Source organism: Saccopteryx leptura, chromosome 1 (assembly GCF_036850995.1).
Source record: "Saccopteryx leptura isolate mSacLep1 chromosome 1, mSacLep1_pri_phased_curated, whole genome shotgun sequence".
Taxonomy (NCBI): Eukaryota; Metazoa; Chordata; class Mammalia; order Chiroptera; family Emballonuridae; genus Saccopteryx; species Saccopteryx leptura.
Genome location: NC_089503.1, coordinates 315226581 through 315245968, shown reverse-complemented (window position 1 = coordinate 315245968; position 19388 = coordinate 315226581). Strand labels below are relative to the sequence as shown.

At 53.8% G+C, this 19388-nt stretch overlaps 1 protein-coding gene across 1 annotated transcript in view; it reads right to left on the bottom strand.

The window, feature by feature from the left end:
- Positions 1-795: 795 nt before the first annotated feature.
- The window catches only part of MPPED1 (metallophosphoesterase domain containing 1), a 63933-nt gene continuing 45340 nt past the window's right edge, over positions 796-19388 (bottom strand). Inside the window, exons 4-7 of the mRNA XM_066358623.1 lie at positions 18311-18536; positions 4060-4175; positions 2157-2270; positions 796-1295 (exon numbers count right to left, since the gene is read on the bottom strand). Coding sequence (XP_066214720.1) covers positions 1177-1295; positions 2157-2270; positions 4060-4175; positions 18311-18536 — 575 coding nt within the window. The 3' untranslated portion in view covers positions 796-1176. The remainder of the gene's footprint in view (positions 1296-2156; positions 2271-4059; positions 4176-18310; positions 18537-19388) is intronic.

The window sequence follows — 19388 nt, the reverse complement described above, 5'->3', positions numbered from 1 at the left end:
CAACAAGCCCTGCTGGTTGCTTCTCTTTCAGAGACTCAGCACCCATCCCCCCACCCCGTCCAGATTTTAAAAAGAACAAGAAGCCCCCTGTGTGGAGCTGCCAGAGGCCAAGGCCTGCTCTGTCGCTGTGCCACCTCCCATTAACAGGCTAACAGGTGCTGAGACAATGAGGACTGTGACCCATTCGGCTATGTTCAGCTGTGGGCACGCCAGGTAGAATCTAAACAGCATGAGGGAACCACCACCAAGGAGATCCACTCATTAAATTAAGAGGGTGTGTGTGTGTGTGTGTGTGTGTGTGTGTGTTGCACACCCTCATGGGCACATACATGTGGGAGGGTTGCCTTAGCCTGCAGACCCTCCAGGCTGTTGGGTTCTACACAGCAGCACAGCCCCCACGGGACCAGCGGTCATCCATGACTTGGGAGCCCTCCAGCTGGTCCTGGGCACTCAAAGGGCTCATTCTGTAAAACCAACCCCTCAAATCACCCAGGTTCCGAGCGAGTGCCTGGAATGCTCAGGCCACCATTCAAGTCAGCAGAGACACGCACAGGAAGAAAACAGGGGAACAGCAGGAGGCAGCAGTGTGGAGGCCTGGCCAGGCGAGTCCAATTCCTGAGATGGCCCCGAACGCTCCCTCTAAGGGCCTGGGCTGGAAGAGGCCTGACTCCTGCCAGGCCCGGAGGAGAGGAGGGGCTGTTGGCACCCAACTATAAAACCCCCCACCCCCCACCCCCCAACCCTGGGGCTGGCAGCCACACAGACCCTCGGTTAGAGGGAAATTTTGTGCAAGAAATTCCAAAATCTAAGAGCAGTAGCTTCCCAAACCCACAAAGGTGGCCAACTGTGAAGGATGAAGATTCAGTCACTCCCCGAGCAGGACGGGGCCAGGGACCTGTTAGGTCCTTCAACAAGGTACACATGGAATGTACACGCAGAAAATAGTAGTGAACACAGAACCCCTGACAGGGACCCATGGGGTCCCGACTCCCCATGACAGATGGCTGAAGCATCGGGGTGAGATTCCTCATTCCAAGGCCGCAATGCATCTGCTAGGCTGGTCCCCGCGGCTGTCCGGACGGGCTGTCTGCATGGAAGGAAGGGCGGTCGGGGTCCGCGCTCTCAGCCAGGCATGTGAAGCCACTGCAGGGGGAAGGGCTGGGACAGCAGGGGCAGTCAGGAGTTCCGGGGTGTGGGGAGGTCAATGACTATGGGCGGGTTCACGGGCTGGTAGTTCACGGTACACACGGACGCATTCACATAGGTGGTTGTCCCATCCGCCATGACACCGTACCCTGGAAAGGAAACACACACCTGTCAAGGCTGAGGGGAAGGCCAGCCCCTGGAGCAGTGAGGTTGGTCTGGTGGCGGTGGTCGTCAGGGGGCACTCAGCCACACGGGCTGAATATGTCTGGGGCAAACTCAGTCTCTTTGCCGATAAATGGAGATAATAGTGAGAGAGGTTCCTCTCAGGGTGCTGTGAGGGTCAAATGAAATAATAAGCCACCTAGAATGTTCAACTCAGTGTCTGGAAAGCACACAGTAGGGCATCATCAATGACACCATCACCATCACATCACCACTATCAACATTACCATCATCATCGTTACCATCACTGTCATTATCATCATAAGCCCCATCACCACCATCATCATCACTGTCACCATCATCACCATCATCATCCCCATCACCATCCCCACCATCATTGTCACCACCATCACTGTCATCATTATCCCCACCATCCCCACCATCCCCACCATCCCCACCATCCCCACCATCCCCACCATCCCCACCATCCCCGCCATCCCCACCATCCCCATCACTATCCCCACCATCATTGTCACCACCATCACTGTCATCACCATCCCCACCATCCCCACCATCCCCACCATCCCCACCATCCCCGCCATCCCCGCCATCCCCACCATCCCCACCATCACCATCCCCGCCATCCCCGCCATCCCCACCATCAATCACCACGATCAGCAGCAGCAGCAGCAGCAGCATCCCCATCATCAACACCAATGGTCCATTTTCCTCCAGCATAGAGATCAGGGAGGAGGCAACTGGACTGAAAGGAGGCAAGATGGCCCCTCTGACGGGCCAGCGAGGAGCCCCCAGCCTGTGTGGTCTCCTTCCCCGCCCCACGCACTAACCTTCATGGATGTGGCCGAAGACATGCAGCCGCGGCTGGACACGCCTCTGCACCGTGTTGAGCAGCTCCACACAGCCCACCCGCTGCATCTTCTTGGGGACCCAGTCCAGGAAGCCTATGCAATGTGGACAGCAGAGGGCAGTGAGCCAGCCCCAAGCCCCTGGCCCCCAGGCGGCAGCTGTTGCAGCCTCAGAGACTGGGGGCTCAGGCCTCACAGTCCTGGGCAGAGCTCTCCCACCCCAGCACGCTCTCCCTAGCAAGGCCCTGCCTCAGCCTTCAGGGGAGGAAAGCTGGATCTGCCATAAACCACCTGGGTCATGCAGCCCCTCCACCCCCACCCCGCTTACAGAGCCCAGAGTGGATCAGGCATGTGGGGTGGGAGTGCTCAACAACTGTGAGTCCCTAGGCCATTCATGCTCAGAGTGGCCTCGCCCCTTGCAGAGATTAGCAAACCAAGTCCTAAGAGGGTCAGGAGAGGCCCAAGGGCACCCCAGGAGCCAGCAGCAGAGAAGAACCAGGGAACAAGGCTTCCATGTCGCAAACTTTCTACACAAACGTCACGAACTCAGGAAGACGCACTGCATTCAGTGCCGCACGGCTCGTGTGGCTGCGCCTGGGTCTGCCCGCCCGCCCACCCAGCCCCAAGAGCTGCCCGGATGGCTTGTTATCCCCATATAGCTACACAAACAAAGAATAGCTGAATACTCCAGGTGAGCAGAGCAACTAGGTCCATCTCGGCCCCTCTCTGATCGGGTGGGCACAATGGGTTCTCACAGCTGCTGGTAGAGAAGGGGGTCCCTCAACTCAAAGAATCTGGCAGGCTGCAACACGTGTTAACTTAGAGATGAGAGAGAGAGAGAGAGAGAGAGAGAGAGGCGCTAAAGCAGAGAGAGAGAGACTGAAGCAGAGAGAGAATGAAAAGAAGAGGAGGGAAGGGGGAAGAAGGAGAGAAGAGGCAGGAAGTGGACAGGGAGTAGGCTTAGGGCAGAGGCCAGGTTTAAGTCCCAGGATCTGCTACCTACTGGTGTGACCTTAGGGAAGTCATTTAACCTCTGTGAGCCCCCATTTCATTCAGCAATGCATCCAACAATCAGGCTGGGCTAGGCCCACAAGGACCACTGGAACAGGAGCCGTGTGTTGTGTGCGAGGTGGGTGTGGGGGAGGTGTCCAGAGAGCAGGACCCCCAGAGACTGGACAAGTGAGGGGTGGAAAGGAGCGAGGGAGGGAGAGAGGAAACAAACCCGCCCCAGAGTCTCTCAGTAAGCAACTGGTGACAATGAATGTTGACAGGAACTCATCCCAGTGGTCAGTGGGCTTCCAGTAGAACTAACACAGCCCTGGTTACAATCTGCAGTGTGTGACCCTCAAACCCTATCAAGACCCTGGGACTGGGAACTCCCTCCACTTGAAAACAGGGATAGCAAAGCCTTCCTCTCAGCACTCTGTGGGCACTGGCCTGGGCACCTCCTTCCCACACAGCTGTATGAGCGAATGACTCTCCAACTGCACTGGGCGTCTCCCAACAGCCCCTCCCACCTGGGTCACCCCTCCTCCCTCCCTTCCCTGTTTTCTTCAGTCCCTATTCTGAGGTCACCTCCTCTGACGGCCTTTGTCTCTGCCCCTGCTCTCGGGGTTTGCCTCGCCCCTGAACGTGTCCCACTGAGCTTGGCCGTTCTGGGCTCTCTACCTGGAGGCCTGAGCGCCCCGGATGCAAGTTCTGCATCAGGTGAGCCATGTTCCAGTACTGCCCCGCCCTGCCCCAGCCCCAAGCCCCGCCCCGGCCCGGCCCCAAGCCCCGAGGGAGTGATGAGTGAGGGTCGGCAGAGGCCGGGGTGGGAGGAAGAGGCTGGTCTGGGCAACGTCCTCCCTCAGAGAGCACAGGCTAGGCAGCAGCTGACGCTTACCCAATGGGGGTCCGTGGGTTATCAGGATGTCCACGCCTTCCGGAATGAGGTTCCACTTCTCAAGAAGTGCTTGTCCTCGGGGGAGGTTAAAACCCCACCCATAAAACCAGGGCTGCCTGAGGGAGAAGAGCAGGGGTTCAGAGAGGGTAAGGGGGGCCACCACAGAGAATGAGAGAGCAGGTGGTGCCCAACGGCCACCGGGACCAGACCGATGGCTGCAACTCCAATCAAGGGGTCGGTGGGGATTCGCCAGGACCTCGCAGAGTGGTGAGCTGTGGGCATCACCGGCATTCTCTTCCCTTTTCCCCCTCTGGCTTAACTGAAGTTTCTATTTTTCTATGAAGAACAAGTATAATTTATGCAATTAAAAATGTAAGTTTAAAAAAATCAGCTTTTGCCCAAGACCTTTCTTGCTCCAGCCTTTCTAAGGAAATCCAGAGACAACATTCTCACTGGCCCGTACAGGCGAATGGGTTCCAGGTGGATGACACTCATTCCTGCTTCCAGCGGAAGCCCCCAGCCAGGGATCTAGGCAGGCTGAGCTCATCCTCAGCTCCAAGGGCAGGGCCAGGTGGACCCGGGCCAATGAGTGAATGAAATCCAAACCTGTTGCCCAACTAAGACTAGACAGATCAACGCAAGTCATTCCCCTTGATGGGTTCCATAGTGAGCATGTGGCCTAGATCCTTCCAAATGGAGGGGAATCCCAGACATTTCATTCACCGATGAGAGATGAGGACATGCCATCCTGTGTATAAACTAGTAAGCTGCTTGCCCTGGGAGCTCTCAACAGCTATTATGCATGTCCCAAAGGGAGCAGGCTGCAGCACATGGCCCAGAGAAACCAGCTGGATCAAACTGCTCCAGACATCCACCCCACCGCTGAACCTCTCAGTTCTGTGGGCCCACAGAAATCCAATTGAACTGGGTTTTCATTGACAGCAAAAGCATCCTAAGAATTATCACTTAGGCTTAAGTCATTATGAGATCCTGAACTGTCCCCCCAGAGGAAGGCTAGTCAGTGCTGGGTACGGGGAAGGTGGGAACACTGCGACACCTAGAAGCTCCACCCAAATGAGCACAGCCTCAGCATTCACCAAGTCCCCACTGTCATCATCGCCACCTTTACCCTTAAAGCTCTGCTCTAGACTTCTGTCACTCCTTGAATGCCCAGCACTAGCCCGGGAAGGGCAAGTACATGTTTCTTTAATGAATGATGGTGAGTAACAGTGGGCTCAGTGAATGAAGGCACTTTTCCTGTTGCCTTGAAATTGTGGCCAAAACTTCAAAGTTGAAAAGAGAGCCCCAAATACCTCCCCCCCAGGAAAACTTATTAAAAGTGGTTAGGACACACCAGGCTACCATACCCCCAAGCCCTACCAGCCTAAGTCTTGGCCTTGAGGAAGAGGGTTGTGGGCTCCTGCCTCGTTCTTGGTGGGGGGAGAAGGCATGGGGAGCCGTGGGGTTTCCCCACAACCGAGTGCCAGGAGAACCACATATACAGGTGGGGACCTGGGGACCTGCCTCTGAGCCCAGGAGAGGAGAAACAGATGGGGAGAGGAGGGGCACACAGGGCAGCCTGCACCCTCAGGTTTGGGCTGTACCGAGAGATCTCCAACAATAGGAAATGCCCCCCAAGTGAGGAGACCAGGGGGCCCAAGCTGGAAAGGGGGGTTGGGTGGGCAGTATTAAGGACAGTTCCCTCAGAGGGCACCTCCTACCTCAGGCCTCCCCTTGTACTGCAGAAAGCTGAGGGTTCTCTCTGATAAATGTGCCCCTTCAAACACACAAACATGCAATTTACACTCAACTTCAAGGGAATCTTAGGGTGAGAGAAATGTGGGTTAGAATGGGTCTACCCCTTACTACCTGTGTGACCTTGCGGAAGTGGCTTAACTTCTCTCTATGCCTCAAATCCCCCATCTATAAAATGGGGACAATAATACCGTCTGCCCTAATAAGACTGTTGAAAGAATTACATCAGTTAATCCATGTACAGTGCCTGGTTCATAGTAAGTGCTCAATGCATTGCTGCTGCCATCATTAACCCCATCACCATCATCACCACCATCCCCATCACGATCACCACCATCACCATCGTCACCACCATCCCCATCACAATCATCACCACCATACGCATCAATACCCCATGCCCACCTTGCCCACCACTACCACCATCACCACCATCCCCATCACAGTCACCACCATCACCATCATCACCACCATCCCCATGACGACCACCACCACCACCATCACCACCACCATCATTACCACCATCACCATCATTATTATATAAACCTCCTGAAACCCACCCAAGGAGCCTGGAAGAAAAACCTTTGGCCTAGGGCAGGATTTTCCAAACTGCATTTTGATGGGTCACAGTAGTGTTTTTAAAAAGTAAAAGAAAGAACAGAAAACATCATCAGAGTACATTGTAGCAGAGGAGGGACACTTCGGTTATATCTAAATAGCACCACATCTGTGTGTCCTGAGTCACAGCATCAAATGTTTCTCCTGCCATGGTTCCTGGCAAGAAAGAGCTGGCAGTCCTGCTCAGAGGCATGGAGACTGCTCCCACGAGGGGCTGAGTTCACGGCTCTGACATTCCCAAAGCCCCGTCCCTGGGCACACTCAAAGCGGCCTCTGTCTGAGCCAGGGCATGGCTGTAGCACCCTGACAGCCACTCTTCAGGCCATGCCGGGTGTCCTCCCTGGAGCCTCCAGCCCCGTCAGCCTGTGTGAGGAGCAGCAGAGTCTTTTTGGCATGGCTTTTCAAACACAGGACCCATTTTTCAAAAATCTAATCAAATATTTACTAGACAAGACTAGGCCTCATCAGTATGGAGAGAAAGCATCTGTTCGTTCCCGTGAGCCACAGGAAGGGGTGGCTTTTTGAAAGAGACACTTGGAAATGTATCAGAGGTACCCAGAGGCCCCGGAGCTGACCCATGGTGGAGCCCTCACCTCCTTTCACCCAGCACCAGTGAACCTTCCTCTGGGAGTGGCAGTTCTCCCGTACATGTGCCTACCTAGTTCTTGAAAACACATCGCCTCAAATCCCAGGAAGCAGGAATCCACCATGCCCCCAGAGATGTCCAGAGAGGTTGCCCCCCTTCCCAACACCACACAGCAGGTTCTAGGCAGAGCCAGTGGAGAAGCAGGTCTCAACAAGGCAGGATTCAAGACGGCTGCCAATGTGCCTTCCACCTCCCTCCCCTTCCCCACCCCACTTCCATCCTATCTTTGAGGCCATCAGATCCATAGGCCTGGCTGGCAGCATTACTGGGGGGCTCAGGGGCCACTCTGGGAGTGTCAGGTCTGGGGTAGGGGGCTGTTTTGTTCCTCTCTAATGGGTGGAAAGGGCACTGAAGTTGATATCAAACCTCCTGATTCTGCCCCTAGGCTGGTCACTTCACCTCTCCCAGCCTGTGTCAAATGGGTAAATGACACCCGTGCCCCCAGACCTTACCCCACTGTACCCCGATGCCTGATGAGGGGCGGGGGAGGTGTACGAGGATGAAATTGTACTACCCCTGGGAGAACACCTTCCTAATACCAGCTCTGTCAATAGGAAGGGTGATGTCTGCGTTTTATTAGAATTTGGGGGGGGGGGGAGCAGGAAGATCAAGTCATGCACAAAAATGTCCAGAGGAAACATTTCCCAGGATGGCTGCCAGCTGGGGTGCACCCTCCCAGGGCCGGGGCCTTTCTCAAGGGTGGCCGGACAGGGGGGACCAGAGAAGCAGGAGAGACAGACGCTTCATGTCACCTTGCAAAGCCAGGGAAAAGCCTCTAGCCCTCCTATACCAGGTCTGCCCAGGGTCCTGCTGCGGGAAGAGGAGACAGGAAGGTGCCTGTCCTTCCTCAGGTCAACGTTGGCCCTGGGCACTGCCAGCATTCTGCGTTTGGTCACTCGACCCTTGTCCAGCAAGGTAATGTGCAAGGCTGCCGAGATCAGGCAGGGGCTCACAGGGCCGGTTATTGAAATAGTGGGACTCCGCCCACCCCTCCCTGCCCCCACCCACCTTGGGGCAGCTGTGGTCTGAGACCCATGAACTCCCGAGATGCAGTGCTGGGTACCGCAGGAGTCACGGTCCCCATGTCCAACGCAGACTGGTGCCTGGACCCAGCCTCAGCGCCCGAGGGCCTGGAGCCCCGAGGTTGGCCTCACATCCGAGGGCACAGAGACCCCCGCCTGGGGAGGCCGATGAATCAGAATTCCAACCGAGAGATGGAGGCGGCTTTATGTCCCAAATTTCTGCCTTTCTGTTCTATAAAGTAACCATTGGAATAATTTTCTTACAGAACGATAGTTGCCATGACAACCAGAGCAAATTTTCCTTTTCTGAAACAGATGTCTCATTTAGCTGAAAATTAGAATGTGAACAAACCCATGGGAAAAATTAATTCAAACTTTAACAGAGCGCTGAATACAATGTAATCTCTCAGAGGTTAACTAACCCCTTAGCAGCTTCTTTGTGCACTTACAGTAACCTTTGGAGCCCATCTAATTAAGCCCGCTTAGCCAATATAAATGACCTCCTCGTGGCCAATCATTACCCATTCTCCCCTGAAGCGTAAATCTGGGGTTCCCTGACGGCAGAGGGAGGGGCGGTGCTTATCTACAGGAAATGGCTGAAGCAGAGCGCCCTGCTCTATCCTGTCTTCCCAGGTAAGGCACACAGCCCTGGGCATGGGGGTACACCAGGGGTCTGTCCATTAGCCTGGGGTATGGCCACCCCATTTCTTGGGACCTAGGATGTGAGGGTGGAGGGGCCTAGGGTACCCCTGGTGGGGTTTCCCAGTGGTATGCCCTGGCCAGGGTCTGATGGCCAGAGAGCGAAGCGTGGGGGCTCCCTTGATAGGACAGTTCCAAAGACTCTCCACAAGCCACCAACCCTCACACCTCCTCCAGGGAGGCCACCACCATCACTGTCCCATTTTTTTTTAAATATTTTTATTTATTTTTTTTAAACATTTATTTTTTTAAGACTTTATTTATTCATTTAGAGAGGAGAGAGAGAGAGAAGGGAGGAGGATCAGGAAGCACCAACTCCCACATGTGCCTTGATCAGGCAAGCCCAGGGTCTTGAACCGGCAACCTCAACGTTCCAGGTCAAATGCTTTACCTACTCCACCACCACAGGCCAGGCCATCACTGTCCCATTTTATAGATGCAGAGATGGAGCTGCAGACAGTTGCAGGGGGTCATGTGCCCTTACCCGGAGATCAAGTAACACCACCTGGGCTCGAACCCGAACAGCAGCCTCCAGAGCCTGTGTTCTCAGCCTCCACCCCAGAGTTGTGAAAGCAAGACCAGGCATCCTAACTCGCCTTCCTTGGTAAGCCCCATTTGACCAGCCAATTCCACACCTTAGCTCCATTAGTCCTCAGGACAAAGATGTAGGAAGGTCCCCATTGCAGAGACAAGGAAACGGTAACCCAGAGGAGTTAAGCAATGTGTCTGAGGACACACAGGAGGCAAGGGGGACTTGGACCAGGGTTCTTGGCTCCTGCCCCCTGTGCCCCATGGTCAGCTGACACAAAGAGGACCCTGATGGGATGGCCAGGCCACTGGCCCCCCCTCTTCAATGGCAACTGCCTGCCTCTGAGCAGCTCCTGAGTGTCCTCTGCCAAGTCTGAACACAGCCTCTGGCCCTGCCAGTCCCCTTGGAGCCTGGCTGGACAGGGAGCAGGTAGCCTGCCACGCTAGCTCCTCCCTGCCTCTCATCTGTTGCCCATGTGACTCTTCTACTCCAAAGCCTTCCATGGCTCCCACTGTCGGGGCCATGCTGCTGAGTCCCCCCACCCCCGCCTCCATTGGGTACAACAATAGCCTCTGATTCCTGCACACAGCCCAGCCTTCCCCCACCTCCAGGGTTTTGTTCGTGGTATGTCAGCTACATGAAACGCCCTTCCTAGCCTCTCTTCAGAGGCCATCACTGGTTATTTCTTAAGGCATGGGTCAAGGGCCACCTCTTCCAGGAAGCTTCCCCTGATCACCTCCACCCCCAGCACAGGCACCCCACCCACTCTGAGTGCCCTCAGGCTGTCTCCTTCAGGGCAGGCCCCAATCAAACCTCTCCTGACCAATAGATGGAGAAGGGCTTCAGAGAAGGGTTTTCTCGAGGTGTGCATGAATGAAGATAAAATGAATCAACAGGTGCTCTACCTGGTAGGCAGGCAGGTGAGAAATAAGCGTTAGCCCTCTGCTTTCTGCACCTTCCCCAGAGCCCCTGGCAGTCATGAAGCCCAAAATCCTGCAGCAAGAATACGAGGACTGTTGCTATCTGCTGAGCATCCCTTCACCCCCCTCCCATGACCTGCCCACGTGGAACCATGTGCCATTTCACAGATGAGGCCTCAGGAGCACAGTCAGACCCAGGATGTGCCCATTCACTAGGATGAGGGCCTGGGGGACTGAGTGCCAGGAAGTCCTTTGGGGAAAGAAGGGATGGCCTCTGGCAGCGGACCTGCTGTGGGCCAGTTACTCTCACTGCCACCTCTTGTCTCACATTCTCTAGGCATGAAAACTGCTGTTTGAAGGGGGTAGTGACTGGTCCTCCCAACAGCCTCCCTGAGCTCTCAGGCCAGGTCCTTCTCCCTGCCCCAGCCAAATACTCAGCCAGACCCCTAACTCCTTTGTTCTTCTGTTCCCTGCACCTCCTCTCCCCCAAAGGCCAGGCTTCCTGGGCCATTTCCAAGGTGCCAGCATACCCTCTGCCAATATTAAGAGCTTCTCAGGTAAGGCTGACACCTATCACTGACCCGCAGTGCCTCCTGGGACACTCCCAGCATCTGAGTGAGGCTATGCTCCTGTTCTACAGCAGGAGAAACTTGAGGTTCAGCAACCAGCAACATGCCGGGTTCCCAGGCACATTCATCTGCTCCTAACTCTCCAGGCGGGGATGCCCCCAAGTCCAAGCCTTCAGCTCACCCGCCCAGCTCCAATGGGCAGAGGTCTTCCTTGCTCCTTCTTTCTGCATCTCTGGGGCTCGGGGTCCAAGGGGGAGGCCAAGGGAGCTGCCTCCATAGCAGGTGCCAGCTCCACCCACCCCAGGGCTGCCAGCCAGGGCAGGCCACACAGAACCAGCTGCTTGTTCCTCAGGACTATCAGTCACACACCATGCGGGGGACATACACTTAAGGCAAGTCAGCAGCAAGATAAGTGGAACAGAGAACGGGGCTTGTTGTCATTCCCAGTTGGTCCCCCACCCTGCCAACTGCAGAGTCATTCATCTTTTGTTTCTGGGACTGCAGCGGAGAAGGCAGATGCCTGGTCCGGAACACTCATCTCTGGAGAACGGGGTGTGCGTGTGTGTGAGGGGCCACTGTGAAGAAAACAGTGTGAAGTCAAGAAAGATAAGAATAGAAAAGGGGCAGAGAGGGAGAAATATGTGTGCATGTGGAAGTGTATGAGAGCATGTGAGTGTGTGGGGAGGTGTGTGGTGTGGGAGGAGGTGGGGTGCATGTTGTGCATGTGCATGCATGTGTACATGTATGTAGCTTGTGGTATGCGCACATGGATATAGTGTGCTATTGTGTGAATGTGTCTCATGTGGTGTTACATGTGTGTCATTGTGTATTGTGTTGTATGTGCCATTGTGTGATGTTACATGTGCATCTGTGTGTCACTGGGTGGTGTGTCATGTGGCGTTATATGTATACATGTGTGGTGTATGGTATGTGTGTTTTTCATTGTGTGGTGTGTTATGTGTACACATGTATCATTGTGTGGTATGGCATGTTATGTGTTGTATGTTGTGTTACATGGGGTTATATGTGTGTGCGATGTGTTATTACATGTATACATGCATGCTGTTGTGTGGTATGTCATGTGTCCATGTGTGTCCATTTGGTGTTACATGTGTGTTGTGTGGTGTTACATGTGTGTATGTGTATTGTGTGTTGTGTTGTGTGCATGTGTCACTGTGTGATGTGTTATGTGTATGTCGCTGTGTAGTGCTATGTGTGTGTATGTCGCTGTGTGATGTGTTATGTGTATGTCGCTGTGTAGTGCTATATGTGTGTATGTCGCTGTGTGATGTGTTATGTGTATGTGTATGTCATTGTGTAGTGTTACATGTGTCGCTGTGAGGTGTTACGTGTGTGCGTGTGTTGCTATGAAGTGTTACATATGTGCATGTGTGTCCCTATATGGTGTTACGTGTGTGCATGTGTGTCGCTATGAGGTGTTACGTGTGCCACTGAGGTGTTACATGTATGTGTGTGTCACTGTGAGGTTATGTGCATGTGTGTGTCGCTATGAGTTGTTACATGCGTGCATGTGTGTCACTGAGGTGTTCTGTGGGTGCATGTGTCACTATGAGGCGTTACATGTGTGCGTGTGTGTCACTGTGGTGTTACGTGTGTGTGTTGCTGTGAGGTGTGTGTGTGTTCTATGAGGTGTTACATGTGTGTGTGTTGCTGTGTAGTGTTACATATGTGTGTGTATCACTGTGAAGTGTTACATGTTTGCATGTGTCGCTGTGAGGTGTTCTGTGTGTGTCACTGAGATGTTACATGTATGCATGTGTCACTATGAGGTGTTACATGTGTGCGTGTGTCGCTGTGAGTTGTTACTGTGTGTGCCTGTGTGTCGCTGTGAGGTGTTATGTGTGTGCATGTATTACTATGAGGTGTTACACATGTGCATGTGTCACTATGAGGTGTTACACATGTGCATGTGTGTCACTGTGTGGTGTTACGTATGTGTTGCTGTGAGGTGCTACATGTGTGTGTCACTTGAAGTGTTACATGTGTGCGTGTGTCGCTGTGAGATGTTACGTGTGTGCACATGTGTCGCTGTGAGGTGTACATGTGCCTGAAGAGCAGAGAACCAGACACTGAGGGCTCTCCATTCCCAGAGCTCGGGCATTGCCTGCCGTTTGAGGTTGACAGCACAGGCTCCAGTGGAGGCAGGAGGGGTACATGAGCAGCAGGAACCCCTGGCGGCAGACACTGCTGGGTCCTTTGGGGGGCCCTAACCTGTCTCAGGCCCGTGGACTGGCCTGGTTCCCCAGGGTGTTCTCCGTTAGTCTAGTGGCAGGCTCCTTGGCTCCCCTTGGACAAACATAGCCTTCCTGACTTGATTTGGGCTCAAGACAGGGGGAGGAGCAGGAGTTCCACTGAGGCCCCTGCGGAGCCCGGACCAGAGACTGTGCGGCCCACTCATCTCTCCTTTGCCCTGCCGGGGGTGGGGCAGGGGAGAATCCCAGTCCGATTTTACAGGTGCAGGATCTGGGTCGGGGAGACCACATCACTGACAGGGCCAGGCACCTAGGACCCCAGGCCAGCCCTGTTTGGGTTCTACAGCCCCATGGACTGCCAGAGGCAGGCCAGGAAGCGTCAGCCAGCTCAGCTGCCCACTGGACTGCTCCCAGAGCCAACCATGTACACCTGCCAGGCTAGAGCCAGTGCCGCTTCTGCCTAGGGCAAAAATCTTGGGCCCGTCACTTCACCTACCTAAGCTTCACTTTCCCCTCTGCAAGATGGGAATGAAAAGAATCTTGCCCTGCTCTGTTGCTGGGCAGATTAAATGGGACAATTCTGTGGCAGCTTATGGGAACTTTGCTAAATGCAGGGTCCCAAGTACTGAAGGGGAGGAAAAGTCTTGGCCTCTCCTATCTGAACACAAGGTAAGGCCCCAGCCTCGTGCTAAAAGCTGCTAGAAATGGGACACAAAATGCAATAGACATGGCCTTAGATGGACAGGGACCACCAGCCTCTGGTACCAGCAAATGTGGGTCTTACTGGCCATGAAGCAACAAGGGAGGCAGCCTCGGTGGTTAAAGGGAAGAAGCTGGAGCTGCTGTGGCCCGCCCTCCATAAAGCAGGGCCCCCGAGAGGGCTTCGGGGAAAGAGTGGATCGGTAAAGACCACCTGCTGACCACAGGGAGGAGGACACCTCCGCCAAACAGAGGATGATGTCTGGACCTCTGACCAGGGCTTGTCCTCCAGCCTGTGAGCCCATGTGGCCAAGGATGCTCTAAGCCGAGACACAAACATAAAGGGGTCGCTGGCTATGTGCACCCACAGATCCAAGCATACACAATTCTCTCTGGGGATTGGGCATACCAAACTGGCGATGCCCGAAGTGGGCTGGCTGCACAGGACTCCTCCACAGACCCTTACTGAATATGAACATGCAATCCAAAATTACAACACCGTAAATGCCTTACAGAATTATTGGGGGGAAAATAAAACCTAAATACTTTCTGAAAGAGTAAAAAGATTTTCTTAAGAGAAAGAGCAAAGGATTCTGGGTCAGGTGCTTAAAGCTGAGTCCCAAACACGCCCTTCCTCACACGCAGAGCCAGGAGGAAGGACCGAGGGCCCAGAGAACAGCACAGGGGCCACCGGTCCACACTGGGCTCACCAGGTGGGCTTCCTGGAGAGGGTGGTGGCCTTGAAACCAGGGTGGAGCATGGCTGAAGGCAGGGGAAATCACAGGCAGAGACAGTCTCACTGTTGTCACCCACCAGCCCATCTGGCCACCGCTGAGACAGCAGGGGACAGCCAGTGCCAGCGGGCTGACTCAGGTCTCAGGCAGGGCCAGGGTCCTGTCCCACCAGGACCTCAGTTCCCAGGACCTCAGTCACATTCTGGCAAGAGGCATTTATGAGGCAAGAAAAAAGCTACATGCTCGTTATATCATCCTCTATTCCCTTTTCTCTAAAAGACAAATTCTATCAAGTTGGAAAGAAGGGTTTAGCGTGCTCCGTGCACAGTTCTGGGTGGGCCCTCCGTCCAGGCCCAGCTCAGCTCTCCGTTCTGAGGGACCTTAGGCAAGTCCCTCTGTTCCATGGGTCTCAGTCTCCTCTACTGCACACTGGGGACGAGGGCCAGACCGCACTGCCTGTGAGGAAGATTCGAGCCATGCAAGGGCAGAGCCTCCAGGAAGAGATCAGAATAGTCACTGGGCCCACCATCACATCAACAAGCAGAGCCTGAGTCCCCACGGGGGACAGATTTAAAGCTGCCGGGCTGCTTGGCCCCTGCTTCCACCCCATCCTGTGGGCTGCTGTCAGGTGCACGTGGGGAGGGAAGGGCAGCCAGGGCTCGTGTCAGAGCCCACCTAGCCCCGACTCCACACCTCACTGGCTATACACTGGCTTGATCTCCCCCAGCCACCACTCCGGGCAGTCGAGGCAGGAGCTGCAGAGATCTGGGGGTGAGGGGGACCACCGAGTGTTGAATGTATTCTGTGTACCAAGCAATCTACACACATGACCTCCCTAAATCCTAAGAACGACCCTACAAAAGGGCTGCTGTCGTTTCATAGAAAGCCGAGAGTGTGACCCAAGGTCCCACAGCTGGGACCTGCTCGCCAGGGTGTGTGTTGGAGTCTGGCCTTGCACTGTCCCGGCTCCCTGAGAGAGGGGCAGGGCACCCCGGCTCCCCTGCCGCCACGGTCCCCACGAACCGGATTCACTTCCAGCAACGGGCCGGCAGCCACTTCTCAAAGTTTAATGTCTCAGCAGGTTTAGATTTCTTCTTTCAGAATACCAGAAGTAATGAGACCAGATGGATAAGTTGTGTGCCAATTTTGCTTCCTCCCTCACTCCTTTTTTTGTAAAAAAAAAAAAAAATCAAGGCCGCTTTCAGTTAAACGAGAACAAAAATGCATCCAAAATCCATGCATGAATGCGGTATGTATACAGAATGTTGTTTTTTTTTAACACTTAGGATTTTGTAACAGCTGAGTTCGTCTTCTTCTGTGGTTGTTGGTTCCTGCCCCCTTCCTCTAAGCTGCTCCTGAAAAGGCTCAGTGCCCAGTCTGCACCAGAGGGGACCTGTAATGTCTCCCCTGAGCCCTAGAACATCACAGGGCCCTGGGAAGGGGACAGCACAGACGGCCGGGCCCGGTGGGGCTTCCTTGCTGGACTGCACCGGGGGACGCCACGGTAGAGACTCTGCTGGTGGCAGGAGGGGACCGAATCCAGGGACGGCGGGTCTGGCCTCCGAGCCGGGGGGCGATGGGCAGTATGGTAAGCCAGGTAGGGGCACAGTCATGCCCTGCTTTAGAGACACCAGCACTGAGGAGCAGGAAGGAACCAGCAGGCAGAAGGCTGGGTGGAGGTCAGCTGGGACGGAGGCCTCAGAGAAACTCACACACAGGAAGAGCAGGCCAGGCCCAAGTTTTAACTGAGTCCTCACGGCCTGGCTTCTGTCCATCTGTTTGTTCATTCATTCACTTATTCATTTAACAACCCTTCGTTATGATGGGCCAGAGACCATACTAAGCACTGGAGTGAGGGCCACAAAAAAGACAAAGTCAGATGCCTGCTCTCCTGGAGCCTCAAACAGTCTAGTAGGAAAATGAGACATGAAAGAAATCAATGTCAGAGCAGCCAAGTCCAAGTGGTCCCAGGGCGGAGGGGACCCCAGGAGAGAGGCCAGACTGAGATGCCGTCTGCAGTGAGGAGGGCAGGACAGACCATCCAGGAAGGACAGGCTTTCTAGACTTGGTGCCAGGCAAAGTGGGTGTCAATATGCAAAATCCCCAATTGGACCCCTACCTCACATCATCAACAAAATCACTGCCAGTGGGTACAACACCTAAACATAAAATGCCAAGTTCTGGAAAATGATATGGAAACATCTTCATGGCTTCAGGAGAAGGGAGGTTTCTTAAATAGGACACAAAAAGCACTTACCCCAAAGAAACAGATACTTACCTGACCACACCAACATTAAGAACATCTGGCCACTAGAAGCCACAGCTGAGAGAGGGGAAGGCAGGTCACAGAGGTGGAAGAGCCGCCTGTAGCATGACACCTAGCAAAGGGCTCTTACTCAAGTACATAAAGACTTCTATGAATCAATAAGAAAAAGAGCCCAAGTACTTCTTTAAAGGGGCAAAAGCCTTGCGTACTTCACAAAGGGAGAGATCCAAGTGGCCAGCACCAGGTTCCCAACCTCACTGGTCATCAAGGAATATCAAGGACCCCAGCAAAGCCCCCCAGGAGAGACACAGCTTAAAAGTCCCACAACAGGATGGATGTAAGGCAGGACACTGCTGACAGGGGAAATACACTGGCATGACCACTATGAAAAACAGTTCGGCATTTCCACTAAAGAGCTGCATAGTCCAGAACCTGACCAATCCCTAGGTGTGTGTGGGGAGTGTGGGGAGTGTCCACACTCTCAGGAGGAATCACTCATGTGCACGAAGGGGCACGGCAGCAACGTGCACAGCACCAGCCCGAGAGCAAGGGTGGTCGGGTTTGGGTGGAACAGATACATTCACTGTTGTATATTCACACGATGAAATCCTACACAGCAGTGAGAGAAGAACTGATCACAACAGCACATGAAAACATAGGAGAATTTTAAAAATATAATAATGCACATAAAAAGCAGGCACAAACCCTCCAGCATTTGACAGCCTGTGGCTATTGCAAGCTGAGCCTCCAAGAGCCAGTCTGTCCCTGTGGAATGGGGACAAGAAATCAGTCCTCACAGGGCTGAGTAAGGATTAGAGGCAATGCTTATGGAGACGTTAGACCGGGCCCTGGCTTACTGTAATTGCTTAGGAATGATTTGCTGCCACCACCATCATCACCATCACCACCATCATCACCATCAACACCATCATTACCATCATCATCACCATCACCACCATCATCACCATCCTCTATCACCATCACCATCATCAACACCATCACCATCACCACCATCATCACCATCAAAACCATTATCACCATCATCACCATTGTCATCACCATCATCAACACCATCATTGCCATCATCACCATCAACTCCATCACTATCATTGCCATCATTGCCATCAACATCATCACCATCATCACCATCAATACCATCATCACCAACATCACCATCACCACCACCACCACCACCACCACCATCACCATCATCATCCCCATCATCACCATCATCATCACCATCATCACCATCATCATCCCCATCAACACCATCATCACCATCATCATCACCATCATCACCATCATCATCCCCATCAACACCATCATCACCATCATCATCACCATCATCATCATCTGGGCCCCCATGGACACTCTGACCACCACAAAGAACAGTTATGTCTCATTTTCACCTTGATCCCCACCCAGCCAGGTGAGCTCAGGTGTGAGACCTGACCCGCTATGTACTTTTGACTCAAACAACTGCCCCGCTTCACCCCACTCCCCTCTGCACACTCAGCCTCAGTTCCTTCCCTCCCCCAGCATGGCTTCACTTTCATACGGTCAGGATGACACTGGTGCACTCACCACGGGGAGCCGTAGATCCGGAATCCCCGCACGGTGACCTCTGAGTCCTGCAGGTAGATGCAGTTGGTCAGCAGTGACTGCACATTCTCATAGTTCTCTGGCTTCAGCTTCGACACAGATGGGAAGTAGTAAAAATCCTGCTTGATGAGGTCGGCCATGAACTCCTGGTCGAAGGTCAGCTCGTGGTTGCCAGCGATCACAATCTTGTACTCGTAGGGCAGGCTGCCTGCAGGAGGACACAGACAGACACACGGCATGCCGCTGCTGGTCTACCCACAGACATGTTTCGTTTGGCAAACCTTTTAGTTTTTTTTTTTAATTTGAATTTGTTGCCAACATAAAAAATTCAAGAGATTCCCAATAAAATGTCATTCTTTCTATTTTCTAAAAATTAATCAATCAACTTTAAAATCTGATGACCTGCCCAGTCATGTGCTGAGTACCTGAGTCTCCCTCAGACAGGATGCAGACGTCCATTTGCCCACCCGTCCCCTGTACTGACACCTAGCGCACTTCACTCACGGCAAGGTACTACCCTGCAGTACTGCAGCCCCTGGAGACAGGGTGGGAACAGACCTGGCTGCTGCCCCATGGGGCTGCCAAGCAAGTGGCGGGATTGGCTCTCCAAGCTCCTCCTGCCTCCCCACCTTGTCCACCCCAATGAGCCTGGCCCAGGGGCTGAACAGCCCGCTTGTTCTCAAGCAGGACAGCTCCAGTGGTGTGGGAGCAGATGTGTTTGCTCCACCCATCTCTGTCCCCAGAAGGTCGGGCAAATGAAACCCCAAGAGCACCCCAGGGTGACATGGTACAGAGGACCCATCTGTGACAATGCTTAGACTGCCAACAGGGAGAGAAGACCTCTGCCTGGGCCTTGAGCATCTGGAGAAAGGTCACAGAGAACAGAGATAGAAGACTGCATTTGCTGGGCCCCCTCGTTGTACGAGACACCCTAGTAAGAGGCTTCCCATCCCCACAGAGGCAGACTGTTTCTCCATCTTACAGCTCTAGAAATAGGCCCTATGGTCAAGAACCTGCCACAGTCCCACAGCAGGTGAGTGGCAAGGCAACACTGGACATT